The 23,357-nt window shown below is 44.8% G+C and overlaps 1 protein-coding gene across 4 annotated transcripts in view; it reads right to left on the bottom strand.

Annotated features, from left to right (window-relative positions):
- The window catches only part of MIB2 (MIB E3 ubiquitin protein ligase 2), a 43,700-nt gene extending 25,818 nt beyond the window's left edge, over positions 1-17,882 (bottom strand). For all 4 annotated transcript variants that reach the window (XM_077190190.1, XM_054647798.2, XM_077190191.1 and 1 more), the window contains exons 1-3: positions 17,593-17,882; positions 3,133-3,456; positions 602-773 (exon numbers count right to left, since the gene is read on the bottom strand). In XM_077190190.1, the coding sequence (XP_077046305.1) occupies positions 602-773; positions 3,133-3,379 (419 nt within the window). In that variant the 5' untranslated portion in view covers positions 3,380-3,456; positions 17,593-17,882. The remainder of the gene's footprint in view (positions 1-601; positions 774-3,132; positions 3,457-17,592) is intronic.
- Positions 17,883-23,357: the final 5,475 nt, after the last annotated feature.

The following is a 23,357-nucleotide window of genomic DNA, read 5'->3' on the forward strand; positions in this document are numbered from 1 at the left end:
AAACAAAAACTACTTTAAATTGGCAGCAGCAAGCCAGAGCTCCTTCACACCAGGCATGGCTGATGTGTTTAGTGGGATTTTTCTGGTGCACAAAGTTCTTATCTGAAGAAATAAACATAACTAAGAGGACCAAGAAGTAGAAGGGATGGTGACCCTGTAAAGTGGCAGCCCATAAACCTGTGATAATAAATAAATAAATATCACACTAAACCCTTCATAAAGGCACAGCTCTAAACCAGATTTTCAACTCATGGGAGACACAAACCCACATCCCAGCCAGGAAACACCGAGATCCACCTCCAGAAAGGCCAAAACACGAAGATCCTGCAGGAACTACAGACAAAAGTGACCTCAAAGCAAGGAACTACAGACAAAAGTGACCTCAAAGCAAGAAATCCCAGGTTTTTTAATCCCCCCAGCAAAGCCTCTCCTGAAACTCTTCCAGCAGAGGATAAAGGAGGCACTTCTGACAGATGGCTGCTGGCTGCTCAAGCAGGAACCAGCCTAGGATCAGGATCACAGAAACCTATTTCAGGAGCTGCCTTCACCCAGATTTTGCCCCTTCTCAATCCTCCCCGGCTGCGGCGGGAGGCTCACTCACGGCTGGGAGTGCGCGGTCTCGTAGCGCTCGAAGGCGTGCGCCAGGTCGTGCTTGTTGTTCATGTAGCACTGGGTGCAGAGGTCGTAGTCGAAGCACAGCTTGCACTTCCACCTCATGCCGCGGATGCCGTGCTTCTTGCAGCAGTCGCAGATGATGTTGGGGTGCCGGACACCTGCGCAAGGGAAAGGGAAAGGGAGATCCACAGGAATTCCAGGGAAAACCGAGATTTTAGAAGCACCCTACCAGCATTACAGAGTGCCAAACCCTTCCAGAAAAGGATCTTTGATATCCATAGGAATTCCACGGAAAATCAAGATTTTAGAAGCACCCTTCTGGCAAACTGCAAAATGCCAAACCTTTCCAGAAATGGACCTTTGAGAGCCACACAAATTCCAGGGGAAATCAGGATCTTAGAACCGCCCTTCCGGCACACCGCAGAGTGCCAAACCCTTCTAGAAAAAGATCTTTGATATCCATAGGAATTCCAGGGAAAATCAGGATCTTAGAACCACCCTAATGGCACACTGCAAAATGCCAAACACGTCCAGAAAAGGACCTTTGATATCTACAGGAATTCCAGGGAAAATCAGGATCTTAGAACCGCCCTTCCAGCATTGCAGAGTGCCAAACCTTCCAGAAAAGGACCTTTGATATCCACAGGAATTCCAGGGAAAATCAAGATTTTAGAAGCAACCTACCAGCACTGCAGAGTGCCAAATCCTTCTAGAAATGGACCTTTGAGAGCCACACAAATTCCAGGGAAAATCAGGATCTTAGAACCGCCCTTCCGGCACACTGCAGAGTGCCAAACCCTTCTAGAAAAAGACCTTTGATATCCACAGGAATTCCAGGGAAAATCAGGATCTTAGAACTGCCCTTCCAGCACCCTTCCAGCATTGCAGAGTGCCAAATCCTTCTAGAAAAGGATCTTTGAGAGCCACACAAATTCCAGGGAAAATCAAGATTTTAGAAGCATCCTTCCAGCACTGCAGAGTGCCAAATCCTTCCAGAATTGGATCTTTGAGATCCACAGGAATTCCAGGGAAAATCAGGATCTTAGAACTGCCCTTCCAGCACCCTTCCAGCATTGCAGAGTGCCAAATCCTTCTAGAAATGGACCTTTGAGAGCCACACAAATTCCAGGGAAAATCAGGATCTTAGAACCGCCCTTCCGGCACACTGCAAAGTGCCAAACCCTTCCAGAAAAGGATCTTTGATATCCATGGGAATTCCAGGGAAAATCAGGATCTTAGATCCACCCTAATTGCACACTGCAAAGTGCCAAACCCTTCTAGAAAAGGACCTTTGAGAGCCACAGAAATTCCAGGGAAAATCAGGATCTTAGAACCGCCCTTCCAGCATTGCAGAGTGCCAAATCCTTCCAGAATTGGATCTTTGAGATCCACAGGAATTCCAGGGAAAATGTAGATTTTAGAAGCACCCTACCAGCATTACAGAGTGCCAAACCCTTCCAGAAAAGGATCTTTGATATCCACAGGAATTCCAGGAAAAATCAAGATTTTAGAAGCACCCTTCCAGCACTGCAGAGTGCCAAATCTGGCACTCTGGTGCCAAAGGTGTCCCAGGTGCCAAAGGCTGTCCCAGCACTTGGGACAGGGACAGGAGGTGGCTGTGCCCCTGCTCCAGCAGAGCCTTTGCACAGAGAAACATGAAATGAAATTCCTTACAAATCACACAGACACGCACAAGTAAGGTTCTAAATTACTGCTGGGTTATTTGGCCACCAACAAATCCCAGCATTGCTGCGCAGGCAGTGAGCAGAGGCTGGCACAGGGATGGCAGCACCAGGGGCTGTGCCCTTGCCCATGCCCTGCTCCAGCAGAGCCTTTGCACAGAGAAACATGAAATGAAATTCTTTACAAATCACACAGAGAGAAACATGAAATGAAATTCTTTACAAATCACACAGAGAGAAACATGAAATGAAATTCTTTACAAATCACACATTACATTACATTAAATTCTTTACAAATAAGGTTCTAAATTACTGCTGGGTTATTTGGCCACCGACAAACCCCAGCATTGCTGTGCAGGCAGCGAGCAGAGGCTGGCACAGGGGCAGGGGTGCTGGGGGCAGGAAGGGCAGTGCCAGGGGCTGTGCCCTTGCCCATGCCCTGCTCCAGCAGAGCCTTTGCACAGAGAAACATGAAATGAAATTCTTTACCAATCACACAGACACACACAAAGAAGGTTCTAAATTACTGCTGGGTTATTTGGCCACCAACAAACCCCAGCATCGCCGTGCAGGCAGCGAGCAGAGGCTGGCACAGGGGCAGGAATGGCAGCTGTGCCCTTGCCCATGCCCTGCTCCAGCACAGAGAGAAACATTACATTCAATTCTTTACAAATCTCACAGACACGCACAAATAAGGTTCTAAATTACTGCTGGGTTATTTGGCCACCACCAAACCCCAGCATCGCCGCGCAGGCAGCGAGCAGAGGCTGGCACAGGGGCAGGGGTGCTGGGGGCAGGAAGGGCAGTGCCAGGGGCTGTGCCCTGCTGTGCTCACCTATCTGGGCGTTGTCATAGAGCAGCAGGTCGTAGGCGCCCTGGAAGCCCGTGCGGTAGTTGGTCCTGTTGCCCTGGTCCCACTGCACCACCACGGTCTTGTCGGGCGTGGTGGGGCTGCCCGTGCGGCCGATCTCCACCACGGTGCCCACGTTGCCCTCGCCGCTGTCCTGGCTGCCCCACTTCCAGTCCACTCCACGGACGACCCTCATCCCCACCTGCATGCTGGCATGGGGCTCCAGGTCCATGGATCTGCACAGCAAACCCTACAAGCGCTCCTGCACTGGGGGCTCGCAGGCGGGCGGGCTCAGCATGGTCAGCACGCCTGGGGGGAAACAACAGCAGGTCAGGGGTGCCGCTCCTCACATCACATCTGCCCCCCAGAATGATCTGCCTGCAAAAAAAGCCTGAAAAAAAATAATAGATAAATAGAAAAATAATAATAGATAAATCTGTTTCACTCGCTGTGAAAAATGTGTATTTTATGACTGGCTTTTGGCAAATATTCAAATGAATGTTATATGTGTTATGTCAGAAAGCGATGCTGTATTAATTTTTTTTAGTAGTGTGCTAAATATAGTTTTAGGTTATAACAAAATGTTAAAATATAAACTATATGTAAGATACTTTTTTAAAGAAAGGACTTGCACTGAGATAGCAGCCACAGGACACCTGAATCTTTCAGAGAAAGAGAATTTATTGCTCTCTTCTTCCCACCTCACTCAGTCCTGAAGACACCATCAGGATTCAGAGGAAGAAGCTGACACTGACCAGAGAGAATCCTGTGTTTGAATGGAATTTATGCATCACTAATGAGGTGTAAGAATATGCAACAGGTTATTGGTTTAGGTCATAACAAAATGTTAAAATATAAACTATATGTAAGATACTTTTTTAAAGAAAGGATTTGCAGTGAGAGGGCAGCCACAGGACACCTGAATCTTTCAGAGAAAGAGAATTTATTGCCCCATTATCAGAAGAAACTTCCTCCTGCCTCACTCAGCCCTGAAGACACCATCAGGATTCAGAGGAAGAAGCTGACACTGACCAGAGAGAATCCCGTGTTTGAATGGAATTTATGCATCACTAATGAGATGCATGAATATGCAACAGGTTATTGGCTTAGGTCATAACATAATGTTAAAATAGAAACTGTGCTATGTAAGATTTTTTTTTCTAAAGAAAGGACTCACAGTGAGATAGCAGCCACAGGACACCCAAATCTTTCAGAGAAAAAGAATTTTTTGCTCCATTATTAGAAGAAACTTCCTCCTGCCTCACCCAGCCATGAAGATGCCCTCAAGATTAAGAGGAAAAAGCTGACACTGCCCAGACAGAATCCTGTATTTAAATGGGATTTATGCATCATGTATGAGGTGTATGAATATGCAACAGGCTGTTGCTTTTAAGGGTTAATCCTCTGTTAATGTGGGTCCTTTTTCAGGCTTATTTTGCCCAGAAAAAGGTACCTGGATCTCTGTAACTCTTTGTATTTATTGTCTCATATTATCCTAATCCAAATAGTCCAAACTATTATTACTCTAATTACATTGCTGTTTTTACAACCATTTTATTATTACTAAACTTTGAAAATTTTAAAAACAATTGATTGGCGTTTTTCACATTCACAAATGGGATTCTCACAGCTTTAGCAGTGATGGGAGTGATACAAAAACTAACCAGGCTTCCAAGGCTCATCAGCATCTCCAATAATATCCAAAAACTTCTTCCAGAGAGCTGAGCATGAGGCAAGGGAACTGGGCAAGGAGTCTACAAAATTCCAGTGCCAGCCCTTGATTCCAAACTCAGGAATAAGCACAGAGACACAACAGCAGCAGAACAAACAAGCACAGCAAATAAAATCGAAATAAATGAGCAAGAAAGCACCAGCAGCAGGACTTTAGCAATAAAAGTGAATTTCAGTCATTTTTTCAGGAAGTCTCCTCACATGCATCTCATCTTTTTACAGCACTGTCAAGTTTCACTTGCCCTTCAAGTCAGTTTTGGTTTTGATTTGAGGACACGGGAAGTTTAAAAATTTGAAAAAATCATTTGCCTGTCTGCCTGCCCAAGTAAGGGCAGTGCTTCAAAACCATGGTGAATGTCAGAATAATTTCAGTCCTTTCCTGTGATTTACCCACGAGCTAGAGCAGGAACAGGGCAGGGCTGCTCCACCTGCATAAACCCAGCAGATTTAGGGCTGGGATCAGTGAGGCAGGGCCAGCTTTCCCAAGTGTTGCCATGACAATGAGGTGAACACCACACAAATGCAGCACATCCTCAGTTCTGAATGAAATCAGATTCTTAAAGCAAGCAGATTCTCAAATCCTTGTTTCTCTCTTTACCAGCACAGGACAGAGAAGAGGAATGTGGCTTTCAACATGCAGAGCCTGGAAAAATCTCCTGTAGCATCCTTGGGTATCACTGGATCTTCCTCATGAGCTACCCACAACACCCAGATTTTCTCAAAAATTGGAAAAAAAGGCCCAAGAGGCTGCCAAGGGATGAAAATGGCAGGAGCAGAGCTGCCCCAGTGCCAGGACACAGAGGGTGGGGAGCTGCTCCAGCTGAGGGGATGAGCTCAGCCCCAGCAGCAGCTCTGGGCCCTGGGATGAGCTGTCAACGCTGCCACCCACCAATAAAAACATCTGAAACCACCAAACCCTAAAAATAAACCCATCCTCCAGCCAAACATCCCCTTTTGAATGCATGGAGGAGTGGTTTGATGCAAAACCACCACCAAAAAAAAAAAATGATGCACGAAAAAATGATCTGTGCTCAGCCTCAGGATGTCTGCAGCTTCAGCCTGCCCCTGGCCTCACTGCTGTGACATCCAAACACCTGGCACAGCAGGACAGCGTCAAAGCCAGCTGTCCTTGTGAACTCCACACCATTCTTTTCACTCCACATCATTCTTTTCACTCCACATCCAGATCTTTCATCTGTTTTTGTGGGGGTGGATGTGGCACTGCTGAGCTGGGGGTGCACCGGTGTGCGCTGTCTGTGTGAGAGCAGGAATTAGCAAAGAATATCCTTTGTGGCAGGAATTAGCAAAGAATATCCACTGTGCCCCAAAAAGAGCAGGAATTTTCCAAGAATATCCATTGTGTCCCACAAAGATCAGGAATTACCCAAGAATATCCATTGTACACCACAAAGATCAGGAATTACCCAAGAATATCCATTGTGCCTCACAAAGAGCAGGAATTACCCAAGAATATCCTTTGTGTCAGGAATTATCCAAGAATATTCTTAGTGCCCCAAAAAGAGCAGGAATTATCAAAGAATATCCAGTGTGTCCCACAAAGATCAGGAATTATCCAAGAATATCCATTGTGCCCCACAAAGAGCAGGAATTTTCCAAGAATATCCATTGTGCCCCACAAAGATCAGGAATTATCCAAGAATATCCATTGTACACCACAAAAATCAGGAATTATCAAAGAATATCCATTGTACACCACAAAGAGCAGGAGTTACCCAAGAATATCCATTGTACACCACAAAGAGCAGGAATTTTCCAAGAATATCCATTGTACACCACAAAGATCAGGAATTATCAAAGAATATCCTTTGTGTCAGGAATTATCAAAGAATATCCTTTGTACCTCACAAAGATCAGGAATTACCCAAGAATATCCATTGTACCTCACAAAAATCAGGAATTATCAAAGAATATCCATTGTACACCACAAAGAGCAGGAATTACCCAAGAATATCCATTGTACACCACAAAGAGCAGGAATTATCAAAGAATATCCTTTGTGTCAGGAATTATCAAAGAATATCCTTTGTACCTCACAAAGATCAGGAATTACCCAAGAATATCCATTGTACACCACAAAGAGCAGGAATTATCCAATAATATCCATTGTGCCCCACAAAGATCAGGAATTATCAAAGAATATCCAGTGTGCCCCACAAAGATCAGGAATTATCAAAGAATATCCTTTGTGTCAGGAATTATCCAAGAATATCCATTGTGCCCCACAAAGAGCAAGAATTACCAAAGAATATCCTTTGTGTCAGGATTTATCCAAGAATATCCATTGTGCCCCACAAAGAGCAGGAATTTTCCAAGAATATCCTTTGTGCCCCACAAAGGTCAGGAACTTTCCAAGAATATCCTTAATAAACCCCCATTTCCCCGTGCACTTTTCCCACAGCTTTTGGATGCTGCTGGAGCTCAGCTGCGCTCCTGTGAGGCTGAAATCCTTCAAAGGAGCTGCCAGTGCTGCAAAAAGCAGCAGCAGCCCTTGCTGGGGCCCTGAGGATGCCCTTCCTAACCTGAATATTCCATTTTCCACACAAGTGCATCCTGCACTCCCATCTCCTCTCCTCGGGGGAGATGCAGAGCGGGAGGAAAAAGCTGCTCAAAATCTCAGCATTATCGACTTCCCTGAGTGGAAATGTTTCACTCACTGAAGCAAATATTCTCCTCCCTTGATGCTGGCCTGGGCTGTAATTATATAATTATATTCCAGGTAGAGCTGACAGAAAGAATTCAGAAAGAAAATCATCAGTTTCCCATGGGAATTTCAAGTAGCCATGAAGGAATAATCCAGATTTCTGAATTCTCATTCATTCTGACCTTGCCTGCTGTGACACGGGAAAGAGCAGCCTCTCAGTTTTAGGAAAACCCACTAAAAGTTAATTGGAAAAAAAAAGGGAAATACTCCCAGCTTTCAGCCCACAGAAATTTTAGCTGCAGTAATTGTGGCAACTTTCTGCCAATATTTCAATATTTCAGCCCAATTTCCACCTGGTGGGAGGCAAAGGTTGCTGCTGGTGTGGCCTCACAGCAAACAGAAGCCAGCTGACAAAAATCAGTGCCTGGTGATCACATTATTTGAACAGCATGGTAAACAGAGGACATCTTTAAAAGAAAAATAAAAGAAAAAAAAAAAAGAGCTTTTTTCTTCCCTTTACACTTATTTTACAGTTTGAATTCTCTTGAGGTGAATTGCTCCATGTTAGAGAGATTTGCCCATGCAGGAGATGCTTCCTCAGGTCATTTCAAAGCACACATTTCCCCAAAATTCCCAATTTCCCCAACTGATCAGCCCCCAAATCAGCCAGAATTACACTGAGCATTTGAAAATAACACCACTGCCCACTTCTTACTCTTTTCATTCTCTTTGACTCTTCCAGTGCCTTTAAATAAATTCTGATCAGGCCATTGGAAGTGCAGATTAATCAGCTACCACCACTGTAAAGCTTCAGGACTTAATTTTGCATATCCTCACATCAAAAATATCAACATAACTTTGGTGTCCTGGCTAAATTAACCAACTCATACTGAATTAAAAACTGCTGGGTTTTAGCACTTTTTCCACTATTTCAAGACTTAATTTTGTATATCCTCACACCAAAAATATCAACACGATTTTGGTGTCCTGGCTGAATTAACCAGCTCCTATTGAATTAAAAACTCATGGTTTTAGCACTTTTTCCACTATTTCAGGACTTAATTTTGCATATTCTCATGTCAAAAATATCAACATAACTTTGGTGTCCTGGCTGAATTAACCAGCTCCTATTGCATTAAAATCTGCTGGGTTTTAGCACTTTCTCCTGTGAGTATTTCCCCACAGAATTAAGGCTCTGCAGGGTTCTCCCCCTTTCCTGACACAAATTTCACAGCTCAATGCACCATCAATTATTGTTCCCTACCTGCAAGGCAGAAATAAACCCTTTTGTGTGCTTTAATAACAACACAACCAGCATCAAATAGCTCTGCTCAAGGCTTACAGCTGCTAAGTTTATTACCCAGCTTAGCATTTCATGCCAAAAACCTGAAATTCACACAAGTACAGCTGCCATTAGATGGAAATAGAGCAGAAAAGCAGCAAAACACACAGAAAATCAATATTTTTGACCCACCCTGCAGCAGAGAAGCTGGGGCTGCCCCATGCCTGCCCCAGGTTGGACAGGGTTTGGAGCAGGAAATTAGGATGGGCTTTAATGTCCCTTCCAGCCTGGAATTGCAGGAGATTCCCCTGCAAAACCTCAAGGACACTTTTCTTCCCTTTTCCTTGTGCAGTCAGGAATTTTGTTTGGCCCAAAATTGTGCAAAATGGCATCACTGGCACAGGGGAGGGAGGGAGGGAGGAGCAGATGCTGCTTTTGTGGCTTAAATACCAACAGCAGATAAATGAAGCCATTTTAATGATAAAATCAGTCTGAGATGAAATAATTAAAAAAAAAAATCAAATATGAGGCAGTTGCCAGTGGTGACACCAATCAATAAAAATAAATAAAATAAAATAAAATAAAATCCTGAGTGAGGTGAAATAATTTCCAGGCCTCAAACCTCACGTGCTCCCAGAGTATATTTAACTGTATGACATAAACAGAATAAAGCAGGTGATTAACAGGCTCAGGGATTAATATCTTGTCATTCCAGCAGGAGAGCAGGCGCAGGCACATCCTGAAACACAAGGGAGGAAATGCTAAAAATAACCAGCCAGGCTCAGTCCCCAGCGAGCATTTTATCTCTGCAATCAACACTTGGCCTTTACACAAATGCCAGCCCATTGATCTGCTCGGCCCAAACTGAATTTTCCATCTCATTTTTACACCGGCACTGAGTTGTTTCTTTCCCTTTCGGTAATATTTGAGTGGTTCTCACTCTGTTTTTTGCAGCTATTTCTTCACCTTGTTAAAGGGTGTAGGTCTAAAGGAAGCACCGGTAATTCATTAATTTCACCCTGTAAATTTATGAATTTCACTTTGTTAAAGGATGCAGGTCTAAAGGAAGCACCAATTTAATATTTAGTTTATTTAATATTTAGGAAATTTAATATTCAGCAGCTTTGTGCAAACTCTTCATTTCAGCATTCTAGTTGCCTAAAAAATGGATATAAACCTGTAAATTTAATAATTTCACCTTGTAAATTTATTAATTTCACTTTGTTAAAGGATGTAGGTCTAAAGGAAGCACCAGTAAATTTAATATTCAGGAGCTTTGTGCAAACTCCTCATTCCAGCATTCTGGCTTCCTAAAAAATGGATATAAACCTGTAAATTTAATAATTTCACTTTGTTAAAGGATGTAGGTCTAAAGGAAGCACCAGTAAATTTAATATTCAGCAGCTTTGTGCAAACTCCTCATTCCAACATTCTGGTTTCCTAAAAAATGGATATAAACCTGTAAATTTAATAATTTCACTTTGTTAAAGGATGTAGGTCTAAAGGAAGCACCAGTAAATTTAATATTCAGCAGCTTTGTGCAAAATCCTCATTCCAGCATTCTGGTTTCCTAAAAAATGGACATCAAACCTCGGAATAAATGATCTAAATAAATTATTTCCCACCTAAAGGTGGAAGAAGTTAGAGAGAACTTACACGTCCTGAACGTTGGGTTCATTGTGTGTGAGTATGGCAGGACCTAAAGGCTGCAGTGGACACAAAACCTGCACTGAGCTGGCCTTGAACCTTCAATTTAACTCAGATTTCACCCCCCCCGTGCTGACCACAGGCACAGAAAAATGAACCTGCTCCAAAAACGTTAACACTGATCTGCACTAAACCCAAAGTGGCTTTGCCACTGAGAGCTGTGGATCAAAAAGGGCTTTTTGTGAGCAGTGAGAACCAGAATTAATTAAACAGAAAGTGACAGTGATCAGCCAGCAGCAAAGACACAGCACAGTGTTTTTGTGTTTTTCATGAATCAGCTCCCTGCCAAGCGCAGGACTAAAGCATGGAATGAATCTGGGTTGCACAATGGTCAATATTTGCTCTAAAACACTGAAATGCAAACAGCACCTTTAGGAAACGCCAGCAGAAACCACAAATAAGCAGCAGAAGCTGTGGCACAGCACAGGGCACTGGGCTTGGCTGGGATTCCTTCATTTCCTTCCCTGCTCTGGGTTTGTGACCAAACCAGGGCTGCCAGGGGCTTAAACTGGGCCTGAACAATCCAAACCTTCCCTGGCTTTCCCACCGAGGCTGAGGGTGCACAGGAATCTGGGAGGGAGCACCCTGAGGTGCCCAGCAATAAAAAATGGCAGAAGAAATGGGAAAGGAGAATGTTTGGAGTGTCTTTGTCTCTCCAAATAATCCTTGCACCTGAGGAATTCCTGAATTCCACCTTTCCAGTCCTGTTCCCTGCCGGCCAGGCTTAACCCACCCCACACAGCAAAGTGGAATATCCTCTGCCAGCTCAGGGATGCTCAAAATTCACATTTCCACATCAACATCAATCAAACCCCACAAAAGCACAAGTTCCCTCCACCAGCTCCTGCTCCACAGGAGAATTTCAGGCTCCAAATTCAGGCTGATGTCAGGCTGAGATCAGTGCTCGTGTGGCCAGTGGAGAATTAAAAGTGATTACAAGTGGAAGATCACACAGGGAGCACCCTGAGGTGCTCAGCAATAAAAACTGGGGGAAGAAATAGGAAAGGAGAATGTTTGGAGTCTCTTTGTCTCTCCAAATAATCCCTGCACCTGAGGAATTCCTGAATTTCACCTTTCCAGTCCTGTTCCCTGCCTGCCAGGGTTAACCCACCCCACACAGAAAGGTGAAATATCCCCTGCCAGCTCAGAGACGCTCAAAATTCACATTTCCACATCAATCAAACAATCAATCAAACCCCACAAAAGCACAAGTTCCCTCCACCAGCTCCTGCTCCACAGGAAAATTTCAGGCTCCAAATTCAGGCTGATTTCAGGCTGAGATCAGTGCTCGTGTGGAGAATTAAAAGTGATTACAAGTGGAAGATCACACAGGGAGCACCCTGAGGTGCTCAGCAATAAAAAATGGGAGAAGAAATAGGAAAGGAGAATGTTTGGAGTCTCTCTGTCTCTCCAAATAATCCTTACACCTGAGGAATTCCTGAATTTCACCTTTCCAGTCCTGTTCCCTGCCTGCCAGGCTTAACCCACCCCACACAGAAAGGTGAAATATCCTCTGCCAGCTCAGGGATGCTCAAAATTCACATTTCCACATCAATCAAACAATCAGTCAAATCCCACAAAAGCACAAGTTCCCTCCACCAGCTCCTGCTCCACAGGAAAACTTCAGGCTCCCAAATTGCTGAGATCAGTGCTCGAGTGGGGAATTAAAAGTGATTTCAAGTGCAAGATCACAGAAGGAGCACCCTGAGGTGCTCAGCAATAAAAACTGGGGGAAGAAATAGGAAAGGAGAATGTTTGGAGTCTCTTTGTCTCTCCAAATAATCCTTACACCTGAGGAATTCCTCAATTTCACCTTTCCAGTCCTGTTCCCTGCCTGCCAGGCTTAACCCACCCCACACAGAAAGGTGAAATATCCCCTGCCAGCTCAGGGATGCTCAAATTTCACATTTCTACATCAATCAAACAATCAATCAAACCCCACAAAAGCACAAGTTCCCTCCACCAGCTCCTGCTCCACAGGAAAATTTCAGGCTCCCAAATTGCTGAGATCAGTGCTCGTGTGGCCAGTGGAGAATTAAAAGTGATTACAAGTGCAAGTTCACACTGGGCATCTCGTGGATCTCTCTTATTACATCCCATGAGATAATTGCTCATTGCTCATGATGAAATTTCCTTCTGGCTTTTGATGAACTGTGTTCTTTCCAGGAGGGAGGAAAAACAGCTCCAGCCCTTTGCTTTAATTGGAGCTGACAGTTTGCAGATTTGAGCCTGGAGCCTTGAAAAAGCTCAGCAGCTGATGAGAATCCACTTTTTCCTCAATAGCAGATCTCTTGAGTTAAATTTATATTGCTTTTCAATAAAAACAAATACTCCCTGCCCACACACAAAACCACTAGGTAATGTTGTTTAAGGAAAAAAACCCCAATTATTTGATAAGTTTGAATGAAGATCTTTGCATAGAAAAAAAAAGGGAGAATGGTATTTAAACTTTTCCATGGAGGATCTCTGTGGAAAAGAAACAAAAACTCAATATTATTGCATTGAGTGATTCTTCTGCATTGAATCCACTTTTTCCTCAATAGCAGATCTCTTGAGTTAAATTTATATCGCTTTACAATAAAAACAAATACTCCCTGCCCACACACAAAACCACTAGGTAATGTTGTTTAAGGGAAAAAACCCCAATTATTTGATAAGTTTGAATGAAGATCCTTGCATAGAAAAAAAAAAGGGAGAATGGTATTTAAACTTTTCCATGGAAGATCTCTGTGGAAAAGAAACAAAAACTCAATATTATTGCATTGAGTGATTCTTCTGCATTTCCTGCCAGGAATCACCATCACTTTTCTAGCCCTTGGCACTAAGAGGTCAACAATCAACCACCTGCATCCCTTTTTTCTGTGCCCAGAACAGTGACAAAGCCACAATATTAAAAAAAACAAAAAACCAAAAACAAAAACAGTTTAATAAAGTCAAAGACAACCACCCAGGGCAGCTGGAAAATCTGCACTGCTGTAAGAAGAAGCTCACAGATCCATCAGGAAGGGTTTCAGTGCTCTTTATCGTGCCCTGGGGAGAAGGATGGACTAGGTGGCCTCAGCAAAATCCCTTCCAGAGCTATTTTCAATCATCTAGAAATAGAGGATCAGACAGAAACATATTCCAACAGTGAGAAATCTGTCTTGGCAGAGGATTTCAGCTGTGCTCTTCCTTGACATTGCTCTGCTGTATTTCTCAGAGGCAAGACCATCTGGCCCAGAGCTGATGGTGAGGAGCCCTGCTAAAGCTCAGGTCTGCATCTCCCTCACACCAGCCATCAACTCCTATTTACCACTAAAACCTGAGTTCAAGCATTCAAAAGTTCATAAATCCCCAATCTAATGACATGATCGCCTTGCCTGTCCATAAAGTCAGGCAGTGCCCCCCAAAAGTCATTCAAAAATCGAAATCCTGATTTACTGCAACAGTGAAAAAATAAAGAGGAATTAACTCTGATGTCCTGAGGGTTGAACAGTGGGGCTGAGGGAACACAGAGCTGTGGCTCACAGACACTGGGACCCTCAGCACTGGTGGCACAAAGGGATTATTAACAAATCCTCTGAGTCAGGAACACAGTTTTTCCTCCTCCTCCAATTTTTCCAAACGAAAAGCAGCTCCTTCAGCCTGGCATGAGGGAGCTGGAGCATAAAACCTGCTGGATCCCTGATGAGCCTTGAGAGCTCATCCTACCAACTTGAGATTCCCCTTCAGGCTCCCAGAAGGGTCAGCACTGCACTCCTGCCTGCTTTCAGCCTGCAACTCGCCCTTTGTGTGCTCTGAAAGCAGATCAGGAGCTTTCAATGTAATCTCTGCTGACATGCCTCTGGCCAGGCAGCCGTGTGGCAGCAGAGCAAAGTGAGGGGGAGCTCCTGCTTCCTCACTCAGTAAGGTTTGAGGGGCAGCAGGTCCATCAGTTCACCTCCAGGCCCGTGCATTTCACAAATCCAAATGTTTTCTTCTGTGCTCTGGGGATTTTGGAGAATCCAAGAGCGCCCTGCAGATGGGAAATGCAGCCTGAGGGTTGGTGGCAGAGCCAGGAACAAAGCTCACCCCAACTCCCAAGTTCTGCTCTCCACGGCCTGGTCACAGGAAAAGAAGGAAGTTTCAAGCCCTAAATCCCTTGGGGTTCCATCAGGGAACGTGGCTCAAGGTCTAGGATCAATCAGCTGAATATTCTGCCAGCACATCAGTGGAACTTCGCTGATTTCGTATTCCAAACTGAATTCTGGAGGATTTTTTTCTGCGTTCTTGGAAATTTCAAACACTAGTACAGAGGGAAAAGAAATATTTAAATTCTGCAAGTCACCCAAGAAACAACAGACTGCACTTTCTCTTTGTTTAAGGAGAATTCAATGATCCCTCTCCCATCAGAGCTCCCAAGGAGAGTGCATGGAAAGGTGAGAGAACACTGCATTACAACTCTGGCCCCTCCAAAAACGCCCTTGACAAGCCATGAATTAGAATCCCTGAAAAACAACCATAACTCAAACAGGACTCTCCATTCTCTCCCTGGAAAACAGGAACTGAAGGGAAAGGGCAGGACCAGAGCTGCCATTCAGCAGAGCCCTGAATCCTGCCTGAGCCCGGCAGCACTTCTGGAGCAGGGACGATGAGCAAGGCAAACGGATTTGATGGGAACACGCAGGGACAACACGACCTCAAAGCCCTCAGCTCCAGAGGAAGCACCAGGACCAGCCTCTGTGGGCAGCAAAATCAAACCTGCACAAGCACCAGGCAGGGGATGAGCTGGTTTCCGAGGCAGCAGAGCATTCTGTGCTCCTGGAGCCACCCACTTCCACATCGAGGCAGCTGAAAAAGCCATGGACATCCCTCTTCCCAAGGAAAAGGGAAGGAGACAACTGCAACCACCACACTTACAGCACTCCCACGGGTTTTTTTTTGCAGTTTCCCAGACGTTTGACAAAGTTTCAGTGGAAAAGGCATCCCAGTTCTTCCAAACAATCCCAGCAGTGCCCATCGCAGACCAAAGCAGGAGAATAACAGATTCTTCATGCACGAATTTGGCACAGGATTTTCGCAGCCACAGAGCTCCAAACATGCACTCAAAATAAATGTCAAAACATATGATGCTGTACAGCAAAATCAGAATAAGCAGAGAATTGTGCTGAGCCAAGTATCACACAAATATGAAGCTCCTTCTGATGGCAGTGACTCACAGAGCTGTGCAAAGAGGAAGGCATGGGAAACACAATCACCTTTGTGAAGCCTAAAAAGGAAATAACTCTTCAATAAAACAGAGCCTGTGGTGATGCTGTTAAATGACAGTCTGTTAATAATGCTGCAGGCACCCTAAAGAACTCCTGCCCTTCCAGCACAGAATTAAATCATCTGGAAAAACAGGCACAAGGTACTGAGGATACACCAGTGGTAGAGCTGAGACTACACAGAGTTACCCAACTACTGCCCTGTAAGTCAAAAAAAGAATTTTTCAAAGGAACCACCATGTGCCCAAAAGATGTCACCTGCTCCAGACACAAACCTAGACAACTCAGAGCAGAAAGCAAAGCTCAAAGCAGGGCAAGAACCTCTCCAGCTCTGCCAAGGCTGTGGAAGCTTCCCCTTTCACATCTCCATTATCTATTTGTCACACAGCATCATTCCCACCATAAAAATGGGGGATGTGGGTTATTTACAGTGGCTGCATCCCTTGACAATTCACTCCTCCAGATCCTGAAACCATGAATGAAAAACTCAACAGGTTATCAAGCACGGAGGAAGGTCCTAGAAGGACCAACAACTGCATCATTCTTCATAGCAAACAGTTTCAGGAAAGCAGGGAGTTGCTAAACAGAGGAGAAATAAAAATGGTATCTCATTTGAGCCAAATACACTCCTCCTATAGCAACAGAGAAGTGCAGAGGATGTCATGAGGCTCTTAGCCAAAAAGAGAGAAGGTTCAGCAGCAAAGCCAAGCTCAAGTGACCTCCATGAAGGTGAGCCAGGGCTCACTTGCTTCCCAGCGAGGTAGAAATCAGAATTTGTGACATTCAGAAAGTAATTCTGCAGCTGAGCATGGGCAGTGAAATGAGAGCAAACACCTCCAGTGCCTCCAGCGCAGCTGCACCAACTTCTCTGGGTTTATTCTGGGTTTAGTCTGGCCTCCATCCAGGCAGACTGGAAACACAGAAACACGGGAGAGAAAAAGCCACACGTGCCTCAGCTCCGAGCTTCCTTCCCCACACGCTCCAGGGAAAATGAAATTCCCGGCAGGAATGAGCGCTCCCCGCTCAGGCAGCCAGGCCTTACCTGCGGGACCTGTCGGGAACAGGACGGAGCTCACACCCGCCAGGGAAACACCGACAGGGCTGGAGCACAGCGGGGCCGCTGCGGCCCCAGGCCCGGCTAAAGGTGCCAGCACCACCCGGGCTAAAGCAGCCTCAATCCCGGCTAAAACTGCTGGAGCCACCCGGGCTAAAGCAGCCCCAGACCCAGCTAAAGGTGCCGGAACCACCCGGGCTACAGCGGCCAGAACCACCCGGGATAAACTGGCCTCAATCCCGGCTAAAGGTCCTGGAACCAACCCGGCTAAAGGTGCCGGAACCAGCCGGCAAAAGCGGCCAGAACCACCCGGGCTACAGTGGCCTCGATCCCGGCTAAAGGTGCTGGAACCAGCCCAGCTAAAGGGGCCAGAACCACCCGGGCTAAACGTGCCGGAACCAGCCCGGCTAAAGCTGACAGAACTACCCCGGCTAAAGCGGCCTCAATCCCGGCTGACAGGGCTAGAACCATGCTGGTAAAGGCGCCTTAATCCCGGCTACAGCTGCCAGAACCACCCGGGTAAAAGGGGCCAGAACCACCCCGGTAAAGGGGCCTTAATCCCGGCTACAGCTATCAGAACCACTCGGGTTAAAGGGGCTTCAATCCCGGCTAAAGCTGCCAGAACCACCCAGGCTAAAGGGGCCAGAACCACCCCGACAGAGGGGCCAGAATCACGCCGGCTAAAGAGACCAGAACCACCCCGGTTAAAGCTGCCAGAACCACCCCGGTCCCTTCCAGCTGCCCCATCCCGAGGAGAACACCCCGGGGAAAGCCAGGCACGTACCTCAGCGCCAAGGCAGAGCCGAGGATCCCCAGAGCCACAAGCCCAGCGCTGCGCTCGCCGCCGTCCCTCCTCCATGCCCACAGCGGCGCCCGGGCGGGCGGAGAACGCGGGTGAAGCTGGGCACCGGGGCTGGGATCCGCCCTTATGCCGGTACCTCCCGGTGTGGCTGTGGCCCCTGAGCCGGGCCGTGTCCCCGGAGCCGGGCCGTGTCCCCGCGGCCGCCGCGTCCCCGCGGTGCTGCTGCCGCAGCCGCAGCTCGGCCCCGGGGCCGCCCCGCCTGCGCTCCCGCGGGCAGCCGGGAGCCGTAGTTCCGCTCCGGGCGCTCCGACTACAACTCCCGGGAGCCCGCGGGGAGCCCGAGGGGAGCCCGAGGGGAGACCCAGGCCCCGCTCGGCTCGGGGGTGAGGGGGAAGGTGCGGCACAGTGCCCGGTTTGCCCGGGCGGAGCGGCCGCGCAGCCCAAGGGAGGGGATGAGGGAGGGATGCTCGTGGGTTGCGTGTTTGGGGTGTTTAGGATCGCTCTGTCCAACAAGTGCTTGGTTTAGGGGGATTGGGTGTTAAAAGAGTCGGTTTAGATATTAGGGGGGAATTCTGCCCTGTGAAGATCTCCCACGGGGAGACCCAGGCCCGGCTCGGCGGTGAGCGGGAAGGTTCGGGGCAGTGCCCGGTTTGCCCGGGCGGAGGGGATGAAGGAGGATGCTTGTGGGTTGCGTGTTCGGGGTCTTTAGGATCACTCAGTCCAACAAGTGCTTGTTTTAGCAGGATTGGATGTTAAAAGAGTGGGTTTAGGTTGGATATTGGGGGGATTCTGCCATGTGAGGCACTGGGAGAGGTCGCTCAGGGGAGGTGTAGATCACCCGTCCCTGGAATGCCAGGGCTCGGAGCAAGCTGGGATTGTGGAAGTTTGGAAGTCTTGGAGCAAGCTGGGATAGTGGAAGGTGTCCCTGCCCATGGCAGGGGGTGGAATGAGGTGATCTTCAAGGTCTTCTTCCAACCCAGACTGTTCTGTGATTCCATGAAGGGAATTGATGCTTTTGTTCAGCAGGTGGGCTTTGAACTCCTCCTCCTGTCCCAGCCTTGTGCCTGGAATGAGATCGTGGGTGACTGAAGGGCCACCAGAGGTGAATTCAAACACCTGGATCATGGAATGGGTTGGGTTGGAGGCAACCTTAAAGATCCCCCAGCTCCAACTCCCTGTTGTGGACAGGGACACCTTCCACAAGGCCGGGTTGCTCCATCCAGCCTGGCCTTGAACCTTAACTCATAGGACTACTACTTTTGTAACTACCTTCAGAGGCAGTTTAGAGGTTTGTGTCACGTCTGTGATGCTAACAGTGATGACAGCGTTCATGTGACTCTGTCTTGTCAGGTGCAGGACACACAAACTCCGCTGACTTTGCCCTTGATGAGCTCAGAGACACCTAAGTGAGGTAAAACCTTGCCAGCATTAATACCCTGCACTCTCCTGTCAGATGAAGACACAAAATCCACTGACTTTGCCTAAAAACTCTGTTAAAATGAGGTAAAACCTTGCCAGCATTATCCTGCACCCTCCTGCCAGTTGAAGACACACAAACTCTGCTAACTGTGCCCCTGATGAGCTCAGAAACACCTTGAAAACTCTGGTTAAGTGAGGTAAAACCTTGCCAGCTTTATCCTGCACTCTCCTGTCAGGTGAAGACACACAAACTCTGCTGATTTTGCCTAAAAACTCTGTTAAAGTGAGGTAAAACCTTGCCAGCTTTATCCTGCACTCTCCTGTCAGGTAAAGACACACAAACTCCGCTGATTTTGCCCCTGCTGAGCTCACAAACACCTAAATGAGGTAAAACCTTGGCAGCTTTAATACCCTGCACTCTCCTGTCAGGTGCAGGCCACAAACTCCACTGACTTTGCCCTTCTGAGCTCAGAAACACCTTGAAAACTCTGGTTAAATGAGGTAAAACCTTGCCAGCACCAACAGCCAGCAGGAATGTGGCAGCAAGGTCACCAAAACCGTCCCTTGTGCCCCCCCAGCACCAGCAGAGCACTGAGGGAAGGGGGCATCAGGCAGCAGCACTGCCTGGGGCTCCTGCAGGCTGCAGAGAGCAAATTTCTCAGACAGTGCCAGGGCACAGCAGCTGCCACCCTGAGTTTTGTGGCTACAAAGGACCTGTCCAAAACCCAGCTTGTCACTGGCACTTGGTGACAACAGCAGGACTCGGTGTCCCCTGTCCTCTGTGTTGCGTCAAAGGGACGTTGGCCTGGCCAGCTGAGCACACAAAAGTGGAAAAATGTGAATTTGTGAGGGAATTGATCTGCCTTGGTCCTGACACGGCTGCAGCTCAGGTCAGCCTCTGGCCACAGGGGGAAAGTGAGTGCTGGGGGATGTTTTGGAGCGGGGTCAGTGCTGTTCCCTCCCTCAGCTCGGGTGGATTTGTGTTAATCTGAATTAAAAAAAAATAAATCAGAGGCAGGCGAGTGCAGCCAGCTCCAATTGTGAAGATCCATTCTTGGAGTTTTGGGATCCCTCAATGGATACTGAGATCATTCAGGATTTACTGAGATAATTCAGGACTTCCTTTTGAGTTGTGGGATCACTCAGTAGATACTGAGATCATTCAGGACTTAAATTTGAGTTTTGGGATCACTCAGTAGATACTGAGATAATTCAGGATTTATTTTTGAGTTTTGGACTCATTCGATAAATACTGAGATAATTCAGGACTTAAATTTGAGTTTTAGGATCACTCAGTAGATACTGAGATCATTCAGGACTTAAATTTGAGTTGTGGGATCACTCAGTAGATACTGAGATCATTCAGGACTTAAATTTGAGTTTTGGGATCACTCAGTAGATACTGAGATAATTCAGGATTTATTTTTGAGTTTTGGACTCATTCGATAAATACTGAGATAATTCAGGACTTAAATTTGAGTTTTGGGTTCACTCAGTAGATACTGAGATAATTCAGGATTTATTTTTGATTTTTAGGATCACTCAATAGATACTGAGATAATTCAGAATTTATTTTTGAGTTTTAGGATCACTCAATAGATACTGAGATAATTCAGCATTTATTTTTGAGTTTTGGGCTCATTCGATAAATACTGAGATCATTCAGGACTTAAATTTGAGTTTTGGGTTCACTCAATAAATACTGAGATAAATAAATAAATTCAGGATTTATTTTTGAGTTTTAGGATCACTCAATAGATACTGAGATAATTCAACATTTATTTTTGAGTTTTGGGCTCACTCAATAAATACTGAGATCATTCAGGACTTACTTTTGTTTAGAACTTACTTGTTCCAAACAGGAGCTTGCACAGGAGTTATGTCAGGTTGGGTTTGTTTTTTTTTCCAAGCTAATTTCTCTTTAAAAAATAAAAATGAAAAATGTTTTAAGACTAAAAAAAAAAAATCCCTAAAATTCAAGCCTCCTTTGTATAAAAAAACAAAAATTAAAACCTAAATATATTTAAATTGAAAAGAATTAAAATTCAAGCTAATCTCTCTTTAAGAACAAAATTTAAAATTAAAATTAATTGTTTAAAACAAAAAAAAAAAATTCAAGCTACTCTCTCTTTTAAAAATAAAATTAAAAATAAAATTAAAAATAAAAATAAAATCGACTGTTTGCAAAGCACTGAATATTGGGGAGAAACCTCTGTTTTTGTGGCCCTATCCTGGTTTTCCAAGGAAATCAGCAGGAATTGCTCTTTGCCCACTGGATGCCGCTGTTCCACAGAAATATTCATGAACTCCCTTCAGCACCTTCTGGCAGCCACGGAAGCCACTCCAGGGTCAGCCAGGATTGGTGGATTTCTTTTAAAAATTTAAATTTAAAAATATTACACTTATTATTATTATCATTATCATTATCATTATTGCTATATAAATATATAAAATAATACTAATACTAATACTAATGTTTTAAATTGACTTTTTTTTTCCCCAAAAAGAAATCTCCTTAATATTTTGCATTTTCCACGTGGAAAACTTGGGCCACTTGATCCCTAAGTGATTTTTTTGAAGGTGAATATTTCATGGGATCAAAATATGTTGGTGTGATAAAAATCTATTGGTGATCGAGGGGAAAATAGGCTGCCAAAAATTTTGTGGTTTATGGATCTGTAGATGTATAAAATATCTCTATAAAATAGAAATTATAAAATAATGTATTATGTATAGATATATTAAAATTTATATATAATATATAGTATATTATATATAGTATATAGTATATTATATATAGTATATATTATATGTTATATATTATATATTATATATTGTATATTGCATATTGTATATTGTATATTATATTCATATAAAATATATAAAATATAATATGTATAATAGTTGATATAATATGTATTATATAAAATATAATTTATATTATTATCTATTATAATAATATATACTAATTTATTGTTATAATGATATATACTAATATACAATAATATAGAATAATAATATAGAACATAGACTATAATAAATATATATTATAACAATTATTGTCGAAATAAATAAAATAATTTAATAGTATATTATAAAATACAAATATATAAAATAGATAAATGTATCTATTATAAAATAATAAATAAAAAATATAAAAATCTAAAAAAAAAATCTATAATAAAAAATAATAAAGTATAAATTAATCCAAGTGCATGTCCTGCAGTGCTGTTTTGCACACTTAATACAGAAAAAAAAACTTGGTTTGGGGAATCCTGTCCTTAAAAGCAGAGCCTGGAAGTGGCAGCAGGAGCCTCTGCTGTTCCCTTCAGAGGCAGTGACCTGGATAAAGCAGCAAGGACGAGTCTGCTCCCACTTTTCAGGGAAAAACCAATTTATTTATAGCTCAGAACAAAGCAAAGTGACCTACATCCCTCCAGGGCCCAGCTTTGGGAATTAACTTTGAGGAAATTCAGTTCCACTTTTTATTTTCTCCTCTGAACAGAAATACAGCTTAATAGGATCCGAGCCCAAGGGGGATTCCTCTTTATTCCCTCCCTATTTTTAGCACTGAAAAACAACTGGAAAATGCAGCAAAAATAGAATAATTAAGGGTGGCAGGAGCAGGCAGGGACAGACCCCGAACCTGTGGCAACAATTCTGATTTTTGAGGGGTATTTGGAGTCCCCTCCTCCTCCTCCTCCTCCTGTGGCTGCTCCACACAATATTTAAGGCAGGATCCCTCCAGGGCACAGCATCACTGAAAAATGAGGAAATCTGGATCAGCATCGCTGAAAAATGAGGAAATCTGAGTCAGAATTCTGGCCTTTGCTGAGTGTCCCAGCAGTGCCAGGTGGAAAAGTGGCTGAATTCTGGGACGGCTGTGCCTAAAGGCCAAGGTTGTGTGGAGGAGGAGTCTGATAGAGAAAAGAAATTCAGAATAAACTGCTAAATATCAGGATTTTTCCCCTGCACTCTGCCCACTTCTTCAGGAAAAAAAAAAAATTAGAAAAAAAGGCAAATTCCCATTCAATTATTTCGTGTGTTTCTGGCTTTGGGGTTAGACTCAAAGCAAGGAAGATTCGCAGTCCAAGCTGTAAAAGATGAGGTGGAACTAAAAGGCAAAGATGGGGTTTTTTCCTCAGAGGATCCAAGGTTCACATGGTGCAAATTTTTTGCACTGTAAATTCTTGCAGCAAAGACAATTTTTTGGAAGTGCATCATCTGCAGAAGAGGGGCTTGAATTACTGTGCCCTGAAGGGGCTTTTTTTCCTTGTCTAAATGATATAAAGAGGGCTGGGAGGGCTTCCCATGAGGTTTCTTATTGA

This window comes from Agelaius phoeniceus, chromosome 24 (assembly GCF_051311805.1).
Source record: "Agelaius phoeniceus isolate bAgePho1 chromosome 24, bAgePho1.hap1, whole genome shotgun sequence".
Taxonomy (NCBI): domain Eukaryota; kingdom Metazoa; phylum Chordata; class Aves; order Passeriformes; family Icteridae; genus Agelaius; species Agelaius phoeniceus.